The sequence below is a fragment of the Stylophora pistillata genome, chromosome 3 (genome assembly GCF_964205215.1).
Source record: "Stylophora pistillata chromosome 3, jaStyPist1.2, whole genome shotgun sequence".
Lineage (NCBI taxonomy): Eukaryota > Metazoa > Cnidaria > Anthozoa > Scleractinia > Pocilloporidae > Stylophora > Stylophora pistillata.
In genome coordinates, this window is record NC_142521.1 from 21,097,833 (window position 1) to 21,124,694 (window position 26,862).

General features: G+C 38.2%; 2 protein-coding genes, 2 long non-coding RNA genes and 1 pseudogene across 5 annotated transcripts; 3 read left to right on the forward strand and 2 right to left on the reverse strand.

Moving 5' to 3' along the window:
- The first annotated feature begins 1 nt into the window (after window position 1).
- Window positions 2-6,151, forward strand: LOC111345330 (mitochondrial calcium uniporter regulator 1). The gene is made up of 10 exons (XM_022952611.2): window positions 2-357; window positions 765-878; window positions 1,824-1,927; window positions 2,274-2,317; window positions 2,710-2,767; window positions 3,775-3,816; window positions 3,911-3,982; window positions 4,149-4,202; window positions 4,605-4,665; window positions 5,352-6,151. The coding sequence occupies exons 1-10, from the start codon at window positions 165-167 to the stop codon at window positions 5,408-5,410; spliced, it is 801 nt and encodes a 266-aa protein (XP_022808346.2). The 5' UTR covers window positions 2-164; the 3' UTR covers window positions 5,411-6,151.
- Window positions 6,152-7,576: 1,425 nt separating this feature from the next.
- LOC111345325 (neuropeptide SIFamide receptor) lies at window positions 7,577-13,192 on the forward strand. 2 transcript variants are annotated; one of them, XM_022952603.2, is made up of 2 exons: window positions 7,577-7,903; window positions 10,008-13,192. In XM_022952603.2, the coding sequence occupies exon 2, from the start codon at window positions 10,066-10,068 to the stop codon at window positions 11,194-11,196; it is 1,131 nt and encodes a 376-aa protein (XP_022808338.2). In that variant the 5' UTR covers window positions 7,577-7,903; window positions 10,008-10,065; the 3' UTR covers window positions 11,197-13,192. The 2 variants fall into 2 exon arrangements, with proteins under 2 accessions (XP_022808338.2, XP_088609386.1); XM_088753260.1 differs by lacking the exon at window positions 7,577-7,903 and adding an exon at window positions 8,507-8,565.
- A 5,616-nt stretch (window positions 13,193-18,808) lies between these two features.
- LOC148735019 (uncharacterized) lies at window positions 18,809-21,903 on the forward strand. The gene is made up of 3 exons (XR_015998449.1): window positions 18,809-19,015; window positions 19,759-19,812; window positions 21,718-21,903. It is a non-coding gene; the product is annotated as an uncharacterized LOC148735019 (long non-coding RNA).
- On the reverse strand, window positions 20,109-20,935 carry LOC148735020 (uncharacterized; annotated as a pseudogene).
- Window positions 21,904-21,928: 25 nt separating the features above from the next.
- Window positions 21,929-26,454, reverse strand: LOC148735021 (uncharacterized). Its single transcript, XR_015998450.1, has 3 exons — window positions 26,028-26,454; window positions 25,823-25,930; window positions 21,929-23,007 (listed from the first exon to the last, which is right to left on the reverse strand). It is a non-coding gene; the product is annotated as an uncharacterized LOC148735021 (long non-coding RNA).
- Window positions 26,455-26,862: the final 408 nt, after the last annotated feature.

Here is a 26,862-nt window from a genome sequence, read left to right on the forward strand (position 1 = left end):
TGACAGGCTCAGTATATCTGACCAGCGGAAACATAAAATAAAATATTTTACTTTATGTAATAAAAGTTATTTCACTCGTTCAAGAAGGACGCCGCCTAAACAGAGCCGCAAATATTGAATAATTCAGTAAACAGTAAGGATTTTTGGAAACAACATCTTGAAATATGTTAAAAAGCAATCAGGTTTTTCTAGTGAGCTATTTCAATTTATTTCGTTCCTGTCGCTGTGGAAAGACCAATTTGATACAAACTTCGAAGATGTTCTCGACCGCAGCTCATTTTTACAAAATCGGTTTATTGTCGTTATCTGTTCCGAGATGTCCTTCTCTTTACTTCCTCGGTCAAAACGAACGTAACGGTAAGTATAAAAGAAATATTTCAAGGAAGAATCCTCCTTATGTTTATTTCTAGGTTTCCTTTGTAGGAAATAACTTTTTAATTATCCGCCAAATTGTGGCCTCGAAGGTCAATACACTGTTGATCGATTTTTAAGTAAGTGCATCCTTTGCGGCTTTTGCGTGACCGAAGCACGAAAACTCGTTTTCACCGGTGGTACCGAGTCTATGAAATCATTGTTAAGCTAAATCATCAGCTTTTTTAGCTAAGACTGAATTTGATCACTGGCAAGCAAAATAATACCCCCCCCCCCCCCCACAGGGGGATCTCGGACGTCTGTTTGTCTTCTCTAACACGGGTCAAACCACAGCAGTTAATGACTGCAACTCATGTTATTAATCTAACACACTAAGCCCATTATTGTTGCAGGAAATTATAAGGGCTGCTGGAAACGATCAAGTTCAAACTCTTCCTATATCACACCCAGTGGAGTTAGTTTTCATTTTGATACTCACAGGCTGGTCAGAAGACTACAGGAAAATGGTTTGTTAAGCATTTATTTACATTGTCAAATGCTAATTATATGATAAGCTGAATTTTTCATGCATTTTGATTGGTTCATCTCTAAGTGGAATTCTATTTACATTTTAATTGGTTTATTTATGATCTATTGTGAGGGCAGATACATAGATGACATCACCATGAACAACATTTTTCTTTTTTATCATACCACTTTTCCTAACCTCATCTGGGTTATTTTACTGAACACTGACATAAAGCACCATGGAATCTATTTGTTAAACAGTGTGATATTCTCATAGAAATCTGTGATGTATTGGTATTGATTATAACCTTCTACAAAGTCTTTTTGTCCAGAGGGGACATTTCATAAATAAAAATAGTTAGGATTATGTTGTTGAATGTTTCACAACTACTGATTTACTGGTTTTTACTCTTATGAATTTTAGCATGAAATGATGTACTATTGATTCATTAATGATTGTGGGGCTCCTAACGTGTCAGAGAACAGCCTCTAAACTTGTTCCACATGGTAGAGGCCCTCTGTCTGATGAGATTTTCAGAAGTTCTTGTTGGATCACATAGGGTGCAAATTTAGCAGAGATTAAACTATTAGAGGATGGCTAAATTTGCTGCCCGACCAAGAGCTTTGCAGAAATTATTGGCAGAATTGACTGAAGGGTTGCAGTCATTTGTTCGAGTAGCTGCCATAGTGGAAGATACATTGTCACTAGATTGTAAGAAAGCTATTGCAGCATTCATGGCACAAGTGCTAAAGTTGCTACTTCTGAGGGTAGTTGGTAGGGCCTGTATGGGAGCCTGACGCATCAGATAAGACCCTCCCTGCCATCATCTGGTGTGTCTTTTTGCCACTCCTGTTGCTGCTAATATGAGCTAAGCTTACTTACAGGCTATTTCATTTTGTACATGTTCGTCTTTCATTAGTCCTTTTTAACCATGTTCTTTCAGGATTTACAGAAGCACAAGCTGAAAGCTTGACAACATCTTTGGTCGAAATAATCACATCAAGTGTTCTCAGTGTAACTAATAGCACTGTTTCAAAAATTGATCAGGTGAGCATGGTCACAATATTGCAACACAAAATCTGTTTGTGTGACCTGATCAAGTTATCCTTCTAGAGTGTTGTAAATTTTTTTCAGATGCACAAATTCTGACGAATGCTGTCAGCCCATTTATAGTTGCTATGTTATGTATGTACTGAAATGTCATTTGTCAACTGACTTGACAAGATGATAGAGCTTTGTTCCTCATTCAAAGAGTAACACTTGCACTTTCCTTCAGCAGCTCCATTGGAAAATATTTTGATACACTTCACCCTCCTCTGGACTTGGAATCTATTTTGCTGAGACTTATTTCATGGTGTGGGTTTTGTAACATTGTGTTCATTTTTTTTTCCAGGAAAGGCTTGAAGTCAAATTCAAAGGCTTAGTTGATTCAGTAAGGTGTGAGCATGTTATTCTTACTCTGCATAGGTTATGTCATTTAGCATGTAAGTGTATTATTATTCATTTTCTTACGTCATATGTACAGACAATAGATTATATATCATACCTACATACAATAGTTTTATGTGCTCTTGTCTTTACAAGTGCAGCCCAGGAGTATGCATGATGAAACAATTATTGGATTCGGTTTTCACATGATAGATATAATTATCAGGGTCTCAGTATGTGTTATGTGCCTCAGCCTTTGACTTCAGCAGATAACACAAAACTTGGGCCTCGGTAATTATCGCTATCATGCTTAACCTCATCCAATAATTGTTAACTGTCTGGTGGTTTGAATAAGTGGATTTTACATAAATGGTATTATATCTGTTTGTTTCTCCTCTCAGAAATGAGATGTTCCTTCTTGAGCAAGGCAAATTTGCTCGAATTCAAGAGGAAAACCAGGTAGAAATCATAAAAAGTTGAAATCGAAATAAGTAATCAGAAAACGGTAAACTAGCTGCGGCTGTCTACAGATTGTCAGTTTGCACTTTCAACTAAAACAATGTCGGTCTAAAGGGGGTCAGTTTCCAAAGAAACAGTGGTGCTGCGTCGGTGGGGTTAATTTTTAGTGCAAAATATTCTGGTTTTATCAACTGAGTTGACAAATGTCAATTGGCTACCGTGAAGGTATCAAAAGGCGACGTTACGAGCGTTAGCCTCTCGTCAGAGCGAATCGCGAAGGGCTAATGTACGAAACGTTACCTTCAGAACTTTTTTACGGTACCCAATTCCGTCAAGAGAAAATTGTAATGTCTATTTCGACTGCGAGTTCCCATTTTCGAAGGTGATTCGTCGTGCGACTCAAGACAAATTGGCGAAAGCCATTTACAGTGCTCCTTTGCCACTCGTACCGGCGACCTCTAAAAAGAAGTAGAGAACCCGCTTTGGCTTGCAGGAATCACATGAGGGACACGTACCATATTAGCATAATACATTGCATATCAAACAGGGATTTAACGTTACAAAAGATGGTGCACTTTGTTTTAAGCCGTTTTCAGGTCAAAACGGCTCAAAACCATACCTTTAGGGCGGCACATACCTAATACCTAAGTTTCTAGATCTTTATAGCTAATCCAGGGGGGGGGGGACTTTCTTGGGTAAGGGCTTCATACGCCTCAGTCAGTGTGTGCTGATTGGATGAGTACGATGATCGATCAAACAGTCTTAAAGTTCATCAGCCGTGATCACTCTCTTGTAATGAAACCGCTCGCTGCTTTTTGTGAGATTTTGAGTGGATAATCATTCATGTTATTGCACTGTATGCTAAATGCTAAATTTAAACTCCGCGGTTTTGTCGGCCGTCGCTCTTTTGCACAGGCTGCACGCCTTTCACGGTTCACGCGGACCGTCGCATTTTTTCGCCGATTTATATATATATATATTTTGTTTTCATTTTCTTTGTCAATCAGAAACTAAGAGACGAAGTGAAATCCCTCAAAGGAATCTTAGAGGTAGAAACAGAACTTTTATTTACCATTCCTCATTACTGTCGATTTCTTGGTTTTATAGGCATAAATTCTGCATTTGATGATGTTCCCTTTGTAGGATGAGGTAGCGAAACTCCGAGGCGGAATGGCGCTAGATTTCAGCTTGGAAAAGAGTCGTGTCAAAGAAGAGGTTGGAAAGAGAATTTAGTATTTTTATTTCCTGAAAAGTTTTTGCACTTACTTGTCGTGTTTGCTTCCAGTTAGCATAACGTCTAAAGCAAATTTGTTTATTATACTGATTGCTTGAATTTCATACTCATACGCGTCTCCATTCCTTATGTAATACTTCGTTTCAGCTTGCACAGCGGGACCAGAAAATTAAGGACACAGAGAATAGAATAGAGACAGAGGTAAAGCTAGCTGTCTGAAAACATTTGCTATGATAACTTATTGTTACTGTTGCGCTTCGTTAACAGACAGAACAATTTTCAAGTGACTATCCTAAGTAATCCGGATTTGCCGTGGTTTTATTAAACCCTGCTCTGTGATTGGTCCAGCAAACACGTGACGCGCTATACTCTCTCAACCAATCAGATGCAAAACCAAAAACAATCTAGACTTGGTCATTCGCATTTTCCCGCGCTTCGAGCAGTTTGCTGATTCCACTTTGAGTTTTCATTGGCTAATGATAATTTAAACCCATTTTCTGATTGGTCGCTGAGATAACTTGGGTTTTGGTTTTTCAACACTCAATTCAAATTTGTTTTATTTTGCTTGACTTAATTTTAATTGCTGGTTTATGATTGTTTTAGGTAGCGAAACTGGGGACACAACTTGAAGCACAGAAGTTGGATTTAATCAAGTACATTGTCGGTACGAAGCCAATGTTTTCCTTGTTGGTTATCCCCTTTTTTTGCAGTCACTTTACTACAAATTAAAAAACAGAGTGCTCACGACTTTTTTCCACAGCTTCGAAGTATCATAGTATCACCAAGGGTATGCGTGGCCTCTCTGTAGCGGTCATTGCACCCGGGTCAACGACTTTCCGAAGCAATTTGACAGTGTTATATTTTACACCCTTTTTGTGGAATGATTATAATAGTGGTTACCAAGACTCGGCATTTTGAAGAAAGTCGTGTATTCGTCAGCTCACTAAACTTAAATGAGGATGATGACAGTCAACTGTTTATTATTATTATTATTTTTTTTTTGCGATATTTGCCGAAGTGCGGATACGTTTGCGAAGTAGTGGATCGATAGCTGAGGGGGCGTGGGTTTAAAAGTGAAAGGACGGTTATATGCCGTCCGAGAGCGATAGGTTATTTTCAGGCTGGATTTATTTGGAATAGCAGGAATTTCACATGTTGACGACTTTCAAAGAGCTCATCATTAAAACTCAGTTCTAGTCGTTTAGTTATAGAACAAACGCTTGTAGGGAAAGGCAAGCTGATAATACGTAAGCTGGTGAAAAGTACAGAACAGGTAGGTGGCCACAGTAGGTTGATTGTCAAGTATTTTCCACCGGAACTTCACCTTCTTTTGTATTTTTTCGTCCTCAGGAAGCTTGCTGTCTTGTGTGACACTTTTCCTAGCTGTCTGGCGATTTGTGAAGACATAGTAGAATAGTTGTATAGAAAAAAACGATTATACGATAGCTTTTTATTTGGGACTAAACTTCCGCTTAGCTAGCGGGCAACTTGTCGCAACCATGGACGTTTTCGTAGAAAGGTATATACTGAAGGAGTTACCTTTTAGCCCCCAGAATTGTTCATTATGTCAAATCTCCTTCCAATTTTTGATACACACTTTATGAGAATTTAGAAATTCATCAGCTGGGTGACAATTTCGAGATCGAGCCTCATTCTTCAAACGAGTCAACAGAAAAATATATCGTTATTAGCTTGGAAGAATTAATTTAGAGATCCAGGGAGTGAAAAGGTTGAAATAAAGTATATACCTCTCGCCGGAAATACTCTGAGAGGAGTTCCAAAAGATTATAACTTTAAAATTACTGATTAATGAAAATCCCCTGTTCTAATGATATTTGTTTTAGATAACATGTACCATGTATTATGATAAACTGCAGAAGTGGCTTTTTTGCAGAGTAAATCCTATTCCTTTTTTTTTTTTTTTTCAAGAAAAAAAATCTATTGCAACTTTGGATACAAAACGTCCCGCTAATTTAAGAGCCGCCCTTTTCGGTCCTTTTTTTTTTAACAGTGACGCCAGATTAAACCGTGAGAGTTGGGTCCTGTCTCTTTGTAAACGATTTTACTGACAACCATGCTTGTTAAGATCCACTTTCCTAACCCAAGAAATATTACTGTTTAAGAAATTATAGATCTTTATTTGCCTCCGATCAGTGTCTAACTTTTATTCAACGTGTGTGAAACGGCTACCGACGGGCTCGCATTTGCTCATAGTATTGTAAATAGCTAAAAAAGTTTGGCTTTCGGTTGAAGGATATCGTTAGTGTGGAGTGCACATTTTGCTTCAATCGGAGGCTTAAAGCGCGGGGACAGCTAAGGGAAGATTGAGTGGGGTGATACAAATCCTTTCCTATTCATTTCGTATCTCTGTTTGAGAGAAAAAGCCTTTAAATTATAGCCTTTCGGTCTGGAGGAGGCACGTGTAATGTAATAATTTATGCGGTTAAAACAGAATAGTGAGGTCAAGGGTTTTTGTGTGTTTCTTATCTTGTTTCTTTTTTAATTATTTTTAGTTTTTATTTTGAATAATGATAGTATACACGCGGTACACGCTCTAACAAAGTCCAAAAGCCTGTGTACACCATCAGTCCCGTATTACGTTAAGAGCTGCTTGTCCAAGAGGTCATGAAGCGAAAATGCAAGCACTGTGAAATTAAAATCATGAACCACATAAAACCATAACCTTTTCAACAGCACAAACTCATTCAGGAAAAATATTGAAAAGTACGTCTTCCAGCGTTTACACTCCTCATCCTTGTGCACCGCTACTTGCTCCGTTTCAGCTTTCAATGGACAATAAACACTGTATTTTTTGCGTATGTGATCGCTTTAAGAATCGTAACTTCATTTTGAAAGAGGTTTCCCCTTGAATTTTAGTGCTGATTTCATTCCTTATCAGCAATGAAAGAAACTCGAAGCATGATAAAATAGATTTGTTTTAGTCAGCATATGAAAAGTTTCTAAGGTAAACAGATGATCACTCAGCAAAGGTAATTGGTGCCATTTGTCCCCACTAGGACGAGAAATTAATTAGTTCTTCAGTGTTGTTAAATAAAGAATGATGTTTTATAGGTAAAAGGTTTCATTGCGTCATGCACGCCATGCACCAAATTTGCTTTGTATCACATTCCATGTAGGAGTTTTACTATTAAATTTCAAAGATTAAAAAAAGGATTTTTTACCGTGACATTTAGTTAATGAGTTTGATATTTGATATTTTGAAGGAAGATATTTTGGTTTGAATATTAAAGTATTTAAAATCTAATGGAAGAGAGTTTGTAAATGAATGACTGCACCTCATTTCAGACAGACAGGAAGAAGTCGTCTCATACGCATTAAACCTAAGCCTTCATAGCAACAATCATGTCCCATAGGAATACTGCTAGTTTTATTCGTTTGGAGTCATTTTTAACAGTTTTAATGAAATTTTTCATCTATTAACACGTTGTAATCGATCGAATCTGTCGAATGTTTAGCGTATGACTGCAATATTTTGACAGTTTAAAATAGCAAGGCTCAATGACTGGCACTCCCAACAATTGGCCGATAAACATTTAGTAGATTGCCTTTCTGTTAAAGGTCAATGCACCTCAGCTGATTGTTTACGTGTTAGTTAGCCTTAGATCTACATGTGGACGGATGAAGCCAAGATAAATAAATGGGTCACTCAGTGTTTTTGCGTCATCTTGACCCATTCCAGATCGATTGAAAAGTAATTCTTTCAGTATCAGTGCGAGCCATCACTATCAGCGAGGTTGAAGTAAACGATGACGCCAATTTACTATCTGACGAGCATGCTTGATAGCTATATCTTTGACTTCCTCGGCGACTTCCCTTTGGAAACGTATGTGATTGTTTCCGCGATCACGTTTATGCGAATTTCGACGTTCGAGAGAAGAAAGGTAGGCTAGTTTTTCAGTTAGTTGTGCTTTATTTTGCCCAGCACTGAAGCCTCGCGAATTCAAGCTTGGTAATCTGGCTTCAACTCGAATTTCCCTCTAAAATGGAATAACTCTTGCTTCCAACCTTGAAGTATGTTATTTTATTAGTTATTTACAATCAGTCTTATCAGCTATAAGTTGAACTCCGCGGTGTCTCAAACTGTTTTACGTTTTCCCTGACAGTTCCGCATGGTGGGGTTCCTCTGCATATTAAAACAAATCAACTAGGCTAGACTTTTGTGAAAAAGAACCTAGGCATGTCACGCAGTGCATCTACGCTAATTCCTCCTTCAATTTGAAACCACTCCTACCCTTTAGATATGTTTTTGAAATCCTTTTCAGTCGAAAGAAGAATATACTACAGTTAGTTTGTGAGTCCAAATGTTGCTTGTAGTAACATCTTGATACAATTTTACAATCATAGTAATCTTGGTTTTCCGGGCGTGGGTTTTTAATATCATATCAATTTTGATGATCAAGGACTGAGAAAAAATTCAAAAAATCTTTATTAAGTCGATTAGACGATCATCAACATAGGTGCCAAGGTACGATTAACATTTGACAGTTTTTAAATCAGGAACAATCTTCTTAATCTGCGACGGGAGAACTTCGTCAATTTGAAGGTTTGTATTCCAGTATTGTAGCTGCCGATTTGAAATCAAAAATTCCCGTGGCTTGAAAGGTTGACATCGCGCCTACACTTAGAACTGAACAACAGCGGAGAGCATCGCTTGGTTTTAGACAGGGTTCTTTAGCTAAAAACGCGTTAAACATTTACCCGCAGAAGATCGTAAAATAGGCAGCTTTATGAATTTTCAACGTGTTTGCATTGTTAAGAGCTCCGTTCGCATCAAATTGAACTGGCTTTCTGTTCAGTTTTCCGCCGTTTTTCTCCAGTTTATCGGGCGGAGAGCGTGAAAAAGAAAAAGGGTCTGAGAGAGGGTTTGATAACAAATATGGAAGAGCTAAGACCAAGAAACACAGGCCTACATATACAAACGAATTATCCCACCGCAAAGGCCAGTAAAAACATAGCTAAATATTTGGAATATTTCGAATCAATCCTGAATGATGTTTCACGATTAAGTGAATCTTTCTCTTTACATGTAAATGCTTTTGAAGGCAAATTGATTTAAACAGACTGATTCGCAAAGTTTCTTAATCATGCAAGTTTGATATTCCCACTTGGATAAACGTCCTCGACATAAAATATTCCAACATGTTCCATATCATAAAAGGTACAATAGCCAAGTTCAGTGCTTTTATGCCGTTTTTGTTCACGTTTAAATGGCTTCCATTAAACTGAGCTTTTTCGCTGACCTTTCCGTGCCGTCTACCAGATTGTGTATTTAAGTCTTAGGTGACATAAAAGAACAACAAAATTCTTTAAGTCATAACAAAATGGACAGGTCTGAATGTTAGCACAGTACGTACTAAGGTTGAAATGAAGCCCTTCACTTTTCTGGCTCGAAGTAAGTTTGTCGCACGCACCGACTTTAAAAGCCATATCGAGTCATGAAAAAGGAAATTAGTGCTGCAGACTCCTGGCTGAATATGATAATTCCTAAGTTCAAATTTCGGTTTTTCCTTTTTGATTTGATCAGTTTTGATTTGATCAGTTTTGATAATTTCGCGTTCCGTCATAAATGCTGAAGATCCGGTCTTCCTCGCATCCTCGCGGTCAAGATTTGATAGATATAGAAGTACATTTATTTCTTAGACAAGATCTTACAACTGGGGGGTTGTTTAAACAAACGCTGGGTAGTGTGGAAAAGCATTGAAAAGCAAAGGTGAAATTAAAGCAAAAAGTAGCAAGGACAATCTAAGAGGAAACACATTCACGCGGATTCCAAATGACAACCTTCAAAAATTTATTGACTTATTCAAAATCACCGAAAGCCGAATACGTCGCTTGTGCATTTGTTTTCTTTGCCTTATGAAACTATTAAATTCACGTTTCGTTCAGCCGTCCCACAAAGTAGAGTTGAATCAAAATACTTCAAAAATTTAACACTCTCAGTGTCATCGATCCTAATTCAGTTGTTGTGGTTTTCATTAAATATAGATATCAAAGTTGCCACTTCACCCGATTATTTTGTGAAGGCTCTACGGCAGTATTCGGAATGAATGTAAGCAATGCTACCGGCGGGAACGACATGACATCTTGCATTTCAACAGAGGATCCTGTGGCAGCTAAAGTCTGCAAGACCTTTGCCTACTGCTTGCTTCTTGTAGTGTCACTTATTGGAAACACTTTGATCATCATGGTAGTTTATCGAGACGACAAAATGAAAACCACCACAAACTTACTCATCGTAAATATGGCCATTTCCGACCTCTTAGTTCCAATATTCGCCATGCCCCGGGCTAACGTCGAGATAATCTTCGGAAATCACCGATGGCTTATAGATGGCGCATTCGGAGAAGCCCTTTGCAAACTCACGGCATTCTTTCAAGACATCTCTACGCTGGTTTCCGTTCAGACCTTGGTGGCGATCGCTTTGGACCGTTTCTACGCTGTTTGGTTCCCACTAAAAGCTCTACGAATAAAACCTAGAGTGAAATACGTTATTTTGCTCATCTGGTCGATATCAACAGTTATTCATGCCCCATATCTCTACGGATTCCAGATTCGCACTTTTAACGACGGTAAAACATACTGTTTTTTGGGCTGGTCGGGAGATGTTACGAAAATTGTCTTTTTAGCGCTGATAACATTAATTTATGTGATACCGCTGTTTTTGATAACAGTTTTTTATGGTCTAATAGTTCGAAAGCTGAGAAAGCAAACACTGTATGGGGTACAGAATTTAGTGGTTCACTTTAGCCGCCGCGGAAAGAGAAATCGTAATGTACTTAAGATGTCTTTGGCAATCGTGGTGGTATTTTTCTTTTCAATGTCACCGTTTGTAGTGTATTTATCAATTGAACTTTTCAGTCCTGAAGGTTCAGTTTGTCTTTCTAAGAACTTTCGCTTTGTAACTCAGTATTTAGTACACTGTAATGGCGCTTTGAACTTTTTCGCCTACTTTATCTTCAATCAGAGCTACCGTCACGGTTTTTCAATGATTCTTTCACGAGTTTTCTGCGCTTCATCTTACCGTTGTCATTGGAAAAAAGAAGGGGAACTAACTTCACCCTCTATCGGACGAGAATCGCACAAAGTTACCAGAGGAACTAGTAACCATGGACTGGACTTAGACCATAAGGATGTTGTTCTTACTCAGTTGCACCCACTAGAAAAAATTGAGTGAAAGGAAGGGACAAATAGAAATATCGATAACATCTGAACAGTCTAATTAATCCAATAAAGGCTGAAAGTTTCTAAAGAAACTGTGGTGCTGTGTCGGTGGGGGTAACAAGGTAATTTGGTTATATCAACTTAGTTGATATAACCAAATTACCTACTTAATCCAAGCTCTCAGTACGAATCTCAACCCTTAACACTTTAACATCAGTATGCATATTCTTCATACTGTTTTCCATACATTTCCTGAGGTGCTGACAAGGAGAATTTGTTTAACAATCAAGAGCTTGTAGCCATCATTTCCTTTATTCACGTTACCATAATGTTTTATTCAGGGGTGATATTGTTAGAGAAATTACTCTGAGGGGTTGAATGGTTAAAAGAAACATTAAAGGAAAGCAAGGTTTCAAGGTTTGAACGTTAAATCTCCTTTTTACGGTACCAACTGCAGAAAGCGAAACCTTTTGATTATGATGTGACACTCGGAGTGCGTCCCAGTTTTAAGATAATTAATATTTTGAAAGGGTTCTTTAGGTAAGGAGAGCTGAGTAGCTCATTTTTAGCCGTTCTTGAGTATGTCAGCGACGCTCCCCGAAGAGCATCTTTGGAGAAAGTGTTGTATGACATCTCAACGAAAGGCTGTGATTGTAGCTTGGCCCGTGAGTTGGCTCTTAATTTATTGTTTTGTTATTGTCGAAACAAAACTAGCAACAGAGGTAGCATTCAAAAATCTGTTAATACCAAAAAATGCATCCAAGCCTCTTGCAAATCTCCTGATCCTCTCTTGGACTGTTTCTGTAGATCTTTTCTTACTTTACACAATTGAAGAGTGTTACTAAAATAAGACTGACGAATGACTAAAAATGCATTTAAAACGGTGAAATCTAAAAGAACTAAAGTCGACAGTGTTTCCCTTTTTAAAGGTTTATGGAAATGTAATTTTAAACAGCAAAGATATCGCACCTAACTTGAAGTTTGGTGGTGTTGCTCCCGTAGTAAACATTGCACCGACCGAAAAGCAGGAGAAGTAGTGTAAATACCAACACGCGGTTTCTGCTCCAAGAATATTAGGATGACTTATTTACTTGCCTAGAAAGTCACAATTACACCATTTTTATTATCTTTTGACGATAACTTTATTCTTATTTTAACTAAATTTACATTATCCAAATGCATTGCAAAACGAACAAAAAACTAAGGTCTCTATTCTTTTTTCATTAGGACATTGTGTAGCAATTTAAGGTTTTATTTTCTAAGACAAACCATGTAAAGCGCATGCACGCTTGCTACCACCAACAGCATATGAAAAATCCTTTTCGACGTTTTTGAGAGAAAGTCCATGGCCCCGTCCAAACACGACGGGATAAATTCAGAGTGGAAACACAACAAAAGTGTACCACCCACACAGAAAGAGCGATAAATTTTTTTGTGACCACGTGAAAACGATCATAAACAGTAGAATCGCTTGATCGCTTCCTTTTGCAGGCGATTAAAGAAGATCTTGTTATCCTTTTAAAGGGAAAACTATCAAGATCAGAGTGGACGGAAGGCCTTACTATAATAACTAAATTAGAAGCAAAACGAAACGTGTAATGATCCGAACAATGGCTGTTTTAAGAAAAACCATTAATAATTTATCTGGCCTTCCGCCTGTTTTTTACTCTGATATTCCTTGCTTCCTTGACCTTGTTTTGTATAATGAATGAGTGTGTGTGTGTGTCAGTGTGTTGTGCGTGTTATATCTGACCCAAATAATTACATTACATAAAACACCTAAGTCTAGCTGCCCTTTTTTTCTAGCCCCTATGGTTATTTGGGGCAGCTAGTACTCCTTTTTATTATCCAACTACACCTAGACGAGTGCAAATAACGCCATAGACGAGTACAAATATCACGCGGCATTCGTACTCGTCTATTGTAGTACCGGTTAAACAGATTTTCTCCCATCGCGCAGGCGAAGAATTGGATTGTAGTTACAAAAAAAAAAAAAAAAAAAAAAGTGGCGGACAATTTGAATCATATTTCCGACGACGGAGAGTCAGAATGGCTGGCAAATATAGGTCCAAGTTCATTAGATGAATCAAACGAAGAAAAACAGCTTGACGACCATAAAATTTCTTCATTTAATGAAGAAAATAGAAACAGCGACACAACAACGCGCCAATTCCGTTCCGCTTCGCATACTTCTGTCACGCACTCCCCGTAAATAGATATCCGCGAAATTCGCCCGCACTGAAATAACAGTTTGGCGTGTTGGATAATAAATAACTTATTAGACGTTTTGTTGTGTAGTATCGTTGAGTATTTTTACTCGTTATTTGTATTTTGACTCGCCCTACGGGCTCGTCAAAATACGGCACAACTCGTAAAAATACTGTGCGATACTACACAACAAAACGTCTAATAAGATATATATATATTCTTGTCAATTTATCATTATTTTTATCAGTATTTTTTATTTTGGGTACAAATAAAGTTGTTGTTGTTGTTTTGTTGTGCATGCGTATTACATAAGTTTGTACATTTCCTAGCCTTCCTCTGAAAATCAACAAGAAGAGATCACCTCAATTTGAGTAAAACCATTTGCTAAGTTCTCGAGACAAATATCAGTTAAGTGTTGCTGTAGCGACTGATAAAGCTTTCTTTTGTCTACGGAAGACGGTCGCGATGATAACATGTTCCATACGTGTCAGTAATGGATAAAAGAGGGAAAAAAGTATCGCACATTTACGTAGGACAACCACCTTTGCTACAATGATTACTTTAAGATGACAAGATGATAAAAGTAATTACATTCAAACCATTTTGACCTCATCTGATGACTTTCATAAATTTTCAATGTCGTAGAGGTACTTTCTCCTATTGTCGATTCCTACCTTAAGCATCATCACCATTTTGAATTGGTCTTATGTTTTCAATTATGTCCAGGAATGAACGCAAGTTTTATTTGTTGGTTACCCAAAGAACTTCATATCTTACAGGTTTACATTTACCCCATGTTTGACGCAATTACACGTGGTTTGGTTGTGTTTTGCTTGAGTTTTATCATTGAGGACACAAATAATTAACGCATGGACAGTCAATCCCGAATATATCTCGAAGACGAGACGTAGCGTATGAGTTCAGGGGTGATCGGCCTTCTATAATACACATGAGAAGCATGATTTAGCTATCTGCGTGTGTCCTTCGCCCACTTTCGTTACAAATGATTGAACAATTGAGACCGAGGATTTTAGACTATTACCTTTTGTTTAATTTGCTCACTTGAACAGCGACCAGGCTTACGGAATGACGCATTAATAAAACACGGATTGCAAGTCTTTGGCATGGTCTAGAAAGCAAATTCCACTTGAAAATCGAATTTTTAGGGTGGTCTCTGAAACAACCATTCAGCACCTAACTAAAACTGCTTTTATGAAAGAGTTGCTCTGACAACATATTTTGAAAACAAGTTTTATCACCGAAACCAAGGCAGTAAAACGGTAAATTCGAACCTTCTATAGTTATGTTTCTTGGTCAAAAGGATCTGAAAAAACCCTTTCAAAGAGAAAAATTTTTTCTAGTCAAAATATCGGTGGTCGTCATTCAGGTCACCTTCACTCTCCATATTCTCATCAACCCTCATATTCATCTCTTCAAAATATTCAGTCCAGTCTATAGATTCCAAATCATTTGAGGACTGTCCAGAATTTTTTAACGTAATGGTATCTCTTTGCAGGTCAAATCGTCCAAAACTTTTCACGCTCGTCATTTCTTTGTTCGTCGATGTAGTATCCCGCCCGGACGGTTCGGATTTAACCAGCTGTAACACTCAGATTAAACCAACACACATTAACTCAACAGTTTAATGGCGGACAACGTGTTCTAACAACAACTCTCACACGCATGCGCCAATGGGTAATTAATACACTTCAGTTGACATTGAAATAGGGAATCCCTTGGGTGTATCATTGACAAGTCCACAGAGATCTATTATGATGAATCTTCCAAAACTAGTGAAACAGACAATCCTTTCCTCTGAGGGGCACACGGCCATGCTTAAGACACTTTCTCGTCCTTCCGCAACTCTAGCATATGCAGCAGCTTTCCACTCAGCCAAATCCCACAGAAACACAGTGCAATCCACGCCATAGGAGATCAGGTAGCGACTTTCTTTCAAAAACTGACAGAATTCAATGCGTCCAAAATGGCCGCGTGGTAATTCCATGAAGTTAGGCTCTTTAGGAGTTTTAAACGCGTGGACAGGAATTCTGTCGGCAAAGCAGCAAGCTAGTACCTCATTGTATGACGACACTGTGCAATGTGTGAACTTGTCAAACTCTCGGAGAGGGCCAGGGGGTTCCAATATTGCTGATATGGAATGTGGGTGTTTATCGTATTCAAAGGTGGAGATTTGAAACGCGCCACAGATTATCGATTTCTTTTCATCCCTCGAGAAGCACCAACAATGCACAGGCTGGGAACCCAGAGGGGAGTCAAAAGATGCTTTTAAAACGTTCCGTTGAACATCCCAAACAAATCAATACTCAGGGCTCTGTGTACAAAAGAGAAGTAAGGCGCCGTCCACTGAAAATGTGAGGAAAGTAACGGTAGACTCGCGATCTGCCTCTCTAACTACTACTGGAGTGTCTTTATCTCCATTTAACAACAAAATCTTAGCACCTCTTTCAAGTTTTCATTTTGATACTCACAGGCTGGTCAGAAGACCACAGGAAAATGGTTTGTTAAGCAGTTATTTACGTTTTCAAATGCTCATTTTATGATAAGCAGAATTTTCCATGCATTTTGATTGGTCCATCTATAAGTAGAATTCTATTTACATTTGGATTGGTTTCTTTATGATCTATTGTGAGGGCAGATACATAGATGACATCGATCACCATGAAAAACAATTTTCCTCTTTATCATACCACTTTTCCTGATCTCATCTGTGTTATATTACTGAACATTGACATAAAGCATTATGCAATCTATTTGTTAAACAGTGTGGTCTTCTCATAGAAATCTGTGATGTATTGGTATTGATTATAACCTTCTACGTCTTTTTGTCCAGATGGGGACATTTCATTCATAATAATAGTTAGGATTTTGTTGTTGAATGTGTCACAACTACTGATTTACTGGTTGTTACTCTAATGAATTTTAGTATTAAATGATGTACTATTGGTTCATTAATGATTATGGGGCTCCTAAGGTGTTGGAAAAAAGCCTCTAAACTTGTTCCGCATGGTACAGGCCCTCTGTCTGATGAGATTTTCAGAAGTTCTTGTTGGATCACATTGGGTGCAAATTTAGCAAAGATTAAACTATTGGAAGATGGCTAAATTTGCTGCCAGACTAACAGCTTTGCAGAAATTATTGGCAGAATTGACTGAAGGGTTGCAATTATTTGTTCAGGTAGCTGCCATAGTGGAAGATACATTGTCACTAGATTGTAAGAAAGCTATCGCAGCATTCATGGCACAAGTGGCAAATTGCTACTTCTGAGGGTAGTTGGCAGGGCCTGTATGGGAGCCTGACGCATCAGATAAGACCCTCCCTGCTATCATCTGGTGTGTATTTTTGCCACTCCTGTTGCTGCTAATATGAGCTAAGCTTACTTACAGGCTATTTCATTTTGTACATGTTCGTCTTTCATTAGTCCTTTTTAACCATGTTCTTTCAGGATTTACAGAAGCACAAGCTGAAAGCTTGACAACATCTTTGGTCGAAATAATCACATCAAGTGTTCTCAGTGTAACTAATAGCACTGTTTCAAAAATTGATCAGGTGAGCATGGTCACAATATTGCAACACAAAATCTGTCTGTGTGACCTGATCAAGTTATCCTTCTCGAGTGTTTTAAATTTTTTTCAGGTGCACAAATTCTGAAGAATGCTGTCAGCCCATTTATAGTTGCTATGTTATGTATGTGCTGAAATGTTCTTTGTTAACCGACTTGACATAATGATAGAGCTTTGTTCCTCATTCAAAGAGTAGCACTTGCAGTTTCCTTCAGCGGCTCCACTGGAAAATATTTTGATACACCTCACCTTCCTCTGGACTTGGAATCTATTCGGCTGGGACTTACTTAATAGTGTGGGTTTTGTAACATTGTGTTCATTTTCATTCCAGGAAAGGCCTGAAGTCAAATTCGAAGGCTTAGTTGATTCAGTAAGGTGTGGGCATGTAATTCTTACTCTGCATAGGTTATGTCATTTAGCATGTAAGGTGTATCATTATTACACATTTTCTTATGTCATACCTACAAACAATAGATTAATTATATCTAGAAGTAACATCGTACCTACAGCCGGACAATAGTTTCATGTGCTCTTGTCTTTACAAGTGCAGCTCAGGAGTATGCATGATGAAACAATTATTGGATTTGGTTTTCACATGATAGCGATAATTATCAGGGCCTCAGTATGTGTTATGTGCCTCAGCCTTTGGCTTCAGCAGATAACACAAAACTTGGGCCTTGGTAATTATCGCTATCATGCTTAACCTCATCCAATAATTGTTAATTGTCTGTTGGTTTGTTGGTTTGAATAAGTGGATTTTACATAAATGGTATTAAACTCCGTTTGTTTCTCCTCTCAAAAATGAGATGTTCCTTCTTGAGCAAGGCAAATTTGCTCGAATTCAAAAGGAAAACCTCTTGAAAAGTTAAAATCGAAATAAGTAATCAGAAAACGGTAAGCTAGCTGCATCTACCTACAGATTGTCAGTTTGCACTTTCGACTAAATTAATTAATGTCTGTCTAAAGGGGGTCAGTTTCCAAAGAAACAGTGGTGCCGCGTCGGTGGGGTTAGTGCAAGATATTGTGGCTTTATCAACTGAGTTGACAAATGTCAATTGGACACCGTAAAGGTACCAAAAGGTGACGTTTCGAGCGTTAACCCCTCGTCAGAGCGAATGGCAAAGGGCTAATGTACGAAACGTTAGCTTCAGAACGTTTTTACAGTACCCAATTCCGATAAGAGCAATTTTTAATGTCTGTTTCGACTGCGAGTTCCCCTTTTCTAAGGTGATTCGTCGTGCGACTCAAGACAAATTGGCGAAAATCATTTACAGTGCTGCTTTGCCACTCGTACCGGCGACCTCTATTAAGAAGTAGAGAACCCGCTTTGGCTTGCAGGAATCACATGAGGGACACGTACCATATTAGGCTACATATCAACCAGGGATTGAACGTTACAAAAGATCGTACACTTTGTTTTAAGCCGTTTTCAGGTCAAAACGGCTTAAAACCATACCTTTTGGGCGGCACATACCTAAGTTCATAGATCGTTATAGCTAATTCAGGCAGGAAGGGAGGGAACTTTCTTGGGTAAGAGCTTCATACGCCTCAGTCAGTGTGTGCTGATTGGATAAGTACGATGATCAAACAGTCTTAAAGCTCATCAGCAGTGATCACTCTCTTGTAATAAAACCGCTCGCTGCTTTTTGTGAGATGTTGAGTGGATAATCATTCATGTTATTGCATTGTATGCTAAATGCTTAATTTAAACTCCGCGGTTTTGTCTGCCGTCGCTTTTTTGCACAGGCTGTACGCCTTTCAGGGTTCACGCAGACCGTCACATTTTTTGGCTGATTTATATAAATATTTTTTATTTTCATTTTCTTTGTCAATCAGAAACTAAGAGACGAAGTGAAATCCCTCAAAGGAATCTTAGAGGTAGAAACAGAACTTTTATTTACCATTCCTCATTACTGCCGATTTTTTGGTTTTATGTCATAAATTCTACATTTGATGATGTTCCCTTTGTAGGACGAGGTGGCGAAACTCCGAGGCGGAATGGCGCTAGATTTCAGCTTGGAAAAGAGTAGTGTCAAAGAAGAGGTTGGAAAGAGAATTAAGTATTTTTTTCAGTGTTTGCTCTGAAACGTTTTTCCACTTGCTTAAGCGTGCACAGGTCAAGTCGGAGGAACTTTTGCTCTTCTATTTGACTTGTATTAGGCCTGTCACTGAATATGCATGCCCTGTTTATCCTCATAGCCTCCCGCAATACCTTTCAGTAGATCTTGAGAGATGTCAAAGGCGAGCTTTACGTATTATCTATCCAGATTGTTCGTACAATGAGGCGCTTCTTTTGACTGGTCTAGTTCCCTTACACAACCGCCGCGAGTTCTTATGTGATAAGCTTTTTAATTCCATCCTGTCTAATCCCTCGCACAAGCTCTATAGCTTACTACCTCCCAAGAATGAGTGCGAAGTCAATTTAAGGAGTCAGCACTCTTTTACTACACGGCGCCTCCACACCATTCGTACTCGAAATAGTTTTATCCATCACTATGTCCATAAAGCAATGATGTAATATTGTTTTTCTCTTAATTATATATTTTTGTCTTTTTAATTAGTTCTTCTTAGCCATGTATTTTTTGTAGTATATATTTTATTGTAAATCAAACGTAATTCAGCCTGTGGCTGCAAGGTTTTTGATAATAAACTATCTATCTATCTATCTTACTTGTCGTGTTTGCTTCCAGTTAGCATGACGTCTAAAGTAAATTTGTATATTATACTAATTGCTTGAAATTCATACTCATACGCGTCTCCATTGATTATGTAATACTTCGTTTCAGCTTGCACAGCGGGACCAGAAAATTAAGGACACAGAGGATAGAATAGAGACAGAGGTAAAGCTAGCTGTCTGAAAACATTTGCTATGATAACTTACTGTTACTGTTGCGCTTCGTTAACAGACAGAAGAATTTTCAAGTGACTATCCTAAGTCTTATAAGCAAGGGTTTCTTAAAATTTTTGACGATAAAAATGAACGGTAAAACACCACGTTTCGACCGTGCTTCGGTCATTGTCAAGTGAATGGAATGAAATACAGTAAATATATGTATATATATACGTACGAAATATAAATTTTTTTTTTGCAGGTGTAAACAAACAATAAAACTACAAAGAAAGTGCTAATAAAAAGCTAATTAAAAACCTTAGCACGAATTGAATCAGACTGTACATTGAGAGCAAGTCTTAGCTTGTGAATAAAAAACATCTCAGACGAGACAGTCAAATTTGTTCGTGCACTTCATTAAGGTGCTAAAGCTCTTTGTAAGATCCTTTGGAGTCAAAGAATGTTTGTCGCGAAAATGTTTGCCAAATGACAAAGAGGAGTTTTTATATTTTTCAATACGTTGGTGTAGATGACGGCGTGTGAAACCAACATAACTTGCATCGCACAGGTCACATTGAAATTTGTAAACAAGGCACTGTTGGTTCACAATCGGCGGCTCAGCTTCTCGCAATTTGAGGTCTCGACCAATCTTCTGGCTAACAAATACAGGTTGTAAGGTCGTCTGGATCCTATGACTTAGATCTTCAAGTTGGGCACGAACTATATCAGCGGATGCCTGATCCTTATACAGTAGGACAACGCGAATGGGGTCCGATCGATCGCTGACAGCAGGTAAGGAAACTGGTTGATCAGATGCTTTGGCGGCAACAAACCGTGAAATGGTAGAATTGACTAGATTATCAGGATATTTCAAACGAGAAAATACTGATTTAAGTCGATAGCATTCTTCAGAGAAATAACGCCAATTAGATGAAATTCGAAATGCACGATCAAGCATAGTTTTTAATAACCCACGTTTCTAACGATCATCTACATGGCTCTTGTAATGTAGTAAAAGGCCCGTATTTGTAGGTTTGACGTACACCTTGGTCTCAACATGTGTACGTTCGTTGAGCAGCTGGGTGCTTGAGACCTCAAATTGCGAGAAGCTAAGCCGCCGATTGTGAACCAACAGTGCCTTGTTTACAAATTTCAATGTGACCTGCGCGATGCAGGTTATGTTGGTTTCACACGCCGTCATCTACACCAACGTATTGAAGAACATAAAAACTCCACTTCGTCAATTGGCAAACATTTTCGCGACAAGCATTCTTTGACTCCAAAGGATCTTACAAAGAGCTTTAGCACCTTAATGAAGTGCACTAACAAATTTGACTCTCGTCGATGAGATATTTTTTATTCACAAGCTAAGACCTGCTCTCATTGTACAGTCTGATTCAAACCGTGCTAAGCTTTTTAATTAGCTTTTTACTAGCACTTTCTTTGAAGTTTTATTGTGTGTTTACACCTGCAAAAAAAAATTTTTTGTATTTCGTACGTGTATATATACATATATTTACTGTATTTCATTCCATTCACTTGACAATGACCGAAGCACGGTCGAAACGTCGTGTTTTACCGTTCATTTTTATCGTCAAAACTATCCTAAGTAATCCGGATTTGCCGTGGTTTTATTAAACCCTGCTCTGTGATTGGTCCAGAAAACACATGACGCACTATACTCTCTCAACCAATCAGATGCAAGACTAAAAACAATCCAGACTTGGTCATTCGCATTTTCCCGCGCTTCGCGCAGTTTGCTGATTCCACTTTGAGTTTTCATTGGCTAATGATAATGTAAACCCATGTTCTGATTGGCTGTCGGGGTAATATTGGTTTTGATTTTCAACACTCAATTCAAATTTATTGTATTTTTCTCGACTTAATTTTAATTACTGGTTTATGATTGTTCTAGGTAGCCAAACTTGGGACACAACTTGAAGCACAGAAGCTGGATTTAATCAAGTACATTGTCACTAAGAAGCCAGTGTTTTCCTTGTTGGTTATCCGCTTTTCAGCAGTTGCTTTAACTACAAAAAGACAGAGTGCTCACGTGCTGACGACTTCTTTCCGCGGCTTCGAAGTCTCAGAACATCACTAATGGTATGCGTGGCCTCTCTGTAGTGGTCATTGCACCCAGGTAACGACGACTTTCCGAAGCAATTTCGCAGTACTAGTGTTGTGGGTTGTTACCACTCGCTTGGACGAATTAACGAAAGGTACCAAGACTCTATACCTTTCTTCTTTTATTCTCTTCTCTTCTATTGTTGCTACTACCTTCTACTACCACAGCTATTTCTCTTCTAACTTCAGCGAGGAGTGCCCTCTCATTTAATGTAAAAATTACAGACGTGTTTGGGTTAGCTGACCGTGGGAATTTTCAAAACAGGATATTCAGTGTGGGTAAACTCAAGGTCAGTTTTACCAACCCAAACATGACCACCTAGTAGACTAGTTATCCTCAACCATAACAGGCGATCAAAATGTCTAGCACGGTAAGAACTGAGCCAAGTTCAAGCACACACCAAAAATAAATGATCAAAACTATAGATCTACCAAAATAACAACGTAGACGCAAAAAGGCGAGACTCATCAAAACAAAAGGTAAATCTAAAAATACTCAAAATAGCAATCCTTTAATATACTGTACAACACTAGTAAGGTTATATAAATATTTTGCGAAATTTTACACCCTTTTTGTGGAATAATTATATTGGAGGTCAGCAAGACTCGGCATTTTGAAGAAAGTCGTATATTCGTTAGCTCACTAAACTTAAATGAGGATGACGACAGACAACTGTTTGTTTTGCGATATTTGCGGAAGTGATACGTTTGCGAAGTATTGGGTCGATAGCTGGAGAGGCGGGGGTATAAAACTGACAGTACGGTTATATTCCGTCCGAGACCGATGGGTTTTTTTCAGGCTGGACGTATTTGGAAGAGCAGGAATTTCACATGCTGACGATTTTTAAAGAGCTTATTATTAAAACTCAGTTCTAGTCGTTCAGTTATAAAACAAACGCTTCAAGGGAAAGACAAGCTGATAACACGTAAGCTGGTGAAAAGTACAGAAGAGATAAGTGACCACAGCTGGTTGATTTTCAAGTATTTTCCACCAGTACTTCATCTTCTTTTGTAATTTTTCGTCCTCAGGGAGCCTGCTGTCTTGTGTGACACTTTTCCTAGCTGTCTGGCGATTTGTGAACTAGAAGAGTTAAAAGAAACGATTATGCGATGGCTTTTTATTTGAGACTAAACCTCTGCTCAGCTCGTGGGCGACTTGCCACAACTATGGACGCTTTCATAGAAAAGTATATACTGAAGGAGTTACCTTTTAGCCCCCAAAATTGATCATTATGTTAACTCTCCTTGCAATTTTTGATATCTACTACATGAGAATTAAGAATTTCATTAATCAGGTGACATTTTCGAGATCGAGCCTCAAATTCTTCAGGCGAGTCAACGGAAAAATATATCGTTATTAACTTGGAAGAATAAATTTATAGATCCAGGGTGTGAAAAGGTTGAAAAAATGTATATACCTCTAGCCGGAAATGCTTTGAGAGGAATTTCACCCTTCCAAAAGATTATAATTTTAAATTACCGAAATTAATGAAAATTCCCTGTTCTAGTGACATTTATCTCGTACAACATACAATGGATTTTGATAAAACTGCAGGAGTGGCGTTTTTGCAGAGCAAATCCTATTCGGTTTTTTTTTTTTCTGCAAGAAAACAAAAATCTATTGCAGCTTTTGATACAAAATGTCCCGCCAATTTAAGAGCCACCCTTTTCGATCCTTTTCTTTTTTTAACAGTGACTCCAGATTATACTGTGAGAGTTGGGTCCCTGTTCCAGCAGTCTCTTTGTAATTGATTTTACGGACAACCATGCCTGTTAAGATCCACTTTCCTAACACAAGAAATATCACTGTATAAGAAATTAAAGATTTTTATTTGCCTCCGATCAGTGTCTAATTTTTATTCAACGTGTGTGACGGAAACGGCTACTGACGGGCTAGTATTTTCCCATAGCATTGAAAATAGCTAAAAAAGTTTGGCTTTCGGTTGAAGGATATCGTTAGAGTGGAGTGCACATTTTGCTTCAATCGGAGGCTTAAAGCGCAGGGACAGCTAAGGGAAGATTCAGTGGGGTAATGCAAATCCTTGCCTATTCATTTCGTATCTCTGTTTGAGAGAAAAAGCCTTTGAATTATAACCTTTCGGTCTGGAGGAGGCACGTGTAATGTAATAATTTATGCGGTTAAAACAGAATAGTAAGGTCAAGGGTTTTTGTGTGTTTCTTATCTTGCTTCTTTTAATTATTTATAGTTTTTATTTTGAATAATGATAGTATACACGCGGTACACGCTCTAACAAAGTCCAAAAGCCTGTGTACACCTTCAGTCCTGTATCATGTTGAGAGACTGCTTGTCCAAGATGGGTTCTGTCCTGGTGTACCGGTTCACAAGGGAATTACCATTGTTCTTTCTTTGTTTAGGAGTCATCGGTTAGCTGTTGTGTATTGTTCGGTCTTTTGTATCGGCTCTTGTGAACCGGTACACGAGGACAGAACCCCAAGACGTCGTTTGGTGAAACTGTAAGAACTTTATAAAGACCATGAAAAACCATAACCTATTCAACAGCGCAAACCAACAGATTATCATTTTTTCATCTCTTGCACAAACCCATTTAGGAAAAATAGGGAAAAGTACGTCTTTCCCACTGGCCTTCCAGCTCTTCCACTCCCAGTCCTCGCCGTACATTGCTACTTGCTTGCGAAAGTGATCGCTTTAAGAATCGTATCATCATTTCAGTGAAATAAGTTTTCCACTTGAATTTTAGTGCTGATTTCATTCCTTATCAGCAATGAAAGAAACTCGAGAAGCATCATAAAATTGATTTGTTTTGGCCAGCATATGAAAATTTTCTAAGGTAAACAGATAATCCCTCAGGAAAGGTAATTGGTGCCATTTGTCCCTACAAGGACGAGAAATTAATTAGTACTACAGTGTTGTTAAATAAAGAATGACGTTTTATATGTATGTATTTACACAAATCAAAGGTTTCATTGCGTCATGCACGCCATGCACTAAATTTGCTTTGTATTACATTCCACTTAGGAATTTTACTATCAAATTTCAAAAATTAAAAAAAGTAGTTTGTACCGTGACATTTAGTTGGTGAGCTTGATATTTGGTATTTTAAAGGAAGACATTTTGGTTTGAATATTACAATAATTAAAATTTAATGGAGGAGAGTTTGTATTTAAATGACTCCACTTCATTTCAGAAAGACAAGAAGAAGTCGTTTCAGACGCGATTAAACCCAAGCCTCCATAGCAACAATCATGTCCCTTAGGAATACTCCTGGTTTTATTCGTTTGGAGTCATTTTTAACAGTTTTAATTAAATTTTTCATCTATTGACGCTTTGTAAACGATCAAATGTTTAGCGTATGACTGCGATATGTTGACAGTTCAAGGCTCAATGACTGGCACTCCCAACAATTGGCCGATAAACATTTTGTAAACTGCCTTTCTTTTAAAAGGTCAATGCACCTCAGCTGATTGTTAACGTGTTAGTTCGCTTTAGATCTATATGTGGACAGACGAGGTCAAGATAAATAAATGGGTCACACGGTGTTTTTGCGTCATCTTGACCCATATCAGATCGATTGAAAAGTAATTCTTTCAGTATCAGTGCGAGCCATCATTATCAGCAAGGTTGAAGTAAACAACGACGCTAATTTATCTGACCACTTTCAGTACTAGAGCAGGCTTGATAGCTGTATCTTTGACTTCCTCGGCGACTTCCCTTTGGAAACGTATGTGATTTTTTCCGCTTTCACTTTTATGTAAATTTCGACGTTCGAGAAAAGAAAGGTAGGCTAGTGTTTCAGTTACTTGTGTGTCATGTTATCCAATACTGGAGCCCTGCGAATTCAAGTTTGACGAGTTGAACTGGCTTCAACTGGAACTTCCCTCGACTCCCCGCTAAGAAATGTAATAACTCTACTCACCTTGAAATATGTTGTTAAACAGTTAGTTACAACCATTCCTTGAACTCCACGGTGTCTTACTGTTTTACGTTTTCCCTGACATTTCTGCTCGGCGGGGTTCTGCTCTATCTAAAAACAAATCAACCGGAATTTTATCAAAAAGAACTTAAGCATTTCACGCAGTGACTCTACGCTAGTTTTCCCTTCAAATTCAAACCACTCTTACCTTCAGGATATGGTTTTGAAATTCATATTAGACAATAGAAGAATATGCTACAATCAGTTTGTATGCATAAAGCTTTGAAATAACTCTGAATGTTGACGACTACTGAGTCCAAATGTTGTCGGCTTTAAGTAACATCTTGATGCAATTTTAAAATCATAGTAATTCTGGTTTTCCGGGCGTGGATTTTTGATATTATATCAATTTTTGATGATCAAGGATTGAGAAAAAAAATTCAAAAAATCTTTATAAAGTCGATTAGACGATCATCTGCATTGGTGCCAAGGCATGATAGACATTTGACAGTTTTTTAATCAGACACAATCTTCTTAATCTGTGACGGGAATACTTCGTTTATTTGAAGGTTTGTATTCCAACGTTATAGGCTGCTAATTTAAAAACGAAAATGACAGTGGCTGGAAAGATTGACATCGTGACTAGAACTAGAACTCAAGTTCGTTAAAGTGCCACTAAAATCAAATATTCAAAGTTTAATAAAATTGCATTTTTTGAAACCTCGTGTTGGACTCACTCACTAGTCCAAATCGTTTTTTAATCAGAGCACGGAAGTCTGTTTTTTCGGAGCGTATTTTGCCATCTTTTGCTGTCCGCCATCAATGAAACGCGTTCCGACCGAGTAAGTGGAAATGACGTCAGATTCTCAACTCGAAAAACACACACGGCTAATTTCAATAGAGCCGCGTGCAAGAAAACCTCTAACTTGCAATGCTATAAAGTAACCCTCTAACTTGCAATGCTATAAAATACTCTGCTTGGAAAATAATGGATAGGTGACAGAATAAGCTCTCGAGTCGACGACACTATGATTCTCTAAAGC

Coding starts and splice junctions, on each gene's coding strand:
- LOC111345330 (XM_022952611.2), top strand. CDS start 165: ATGTTAAAAAGCAATCAGGTTTTTCTAGTGAGCTATTTCAATTTATTT. Junction 879..1,823: donor CAGAAGACTACAGGAAAATG/GTTTGTTAAGCA, acceptor ATGTTCTTTCAG/GATTTACAGAAGCACAAGCT. Junction 2,318..2,709: donor GGCTTAGTTGATTCAGTAAG/GTGTGAGCATGT, acceptor TTCTCCTCTCAG/AAATGAGATGTTCCTTCTTG.
- LOC111345325 (XM_022952603.2), top strand. CDS start 10,066: ATGAATGTAAGCAATGCTACCGGCGGGAACGACATGACATCTTGCATT.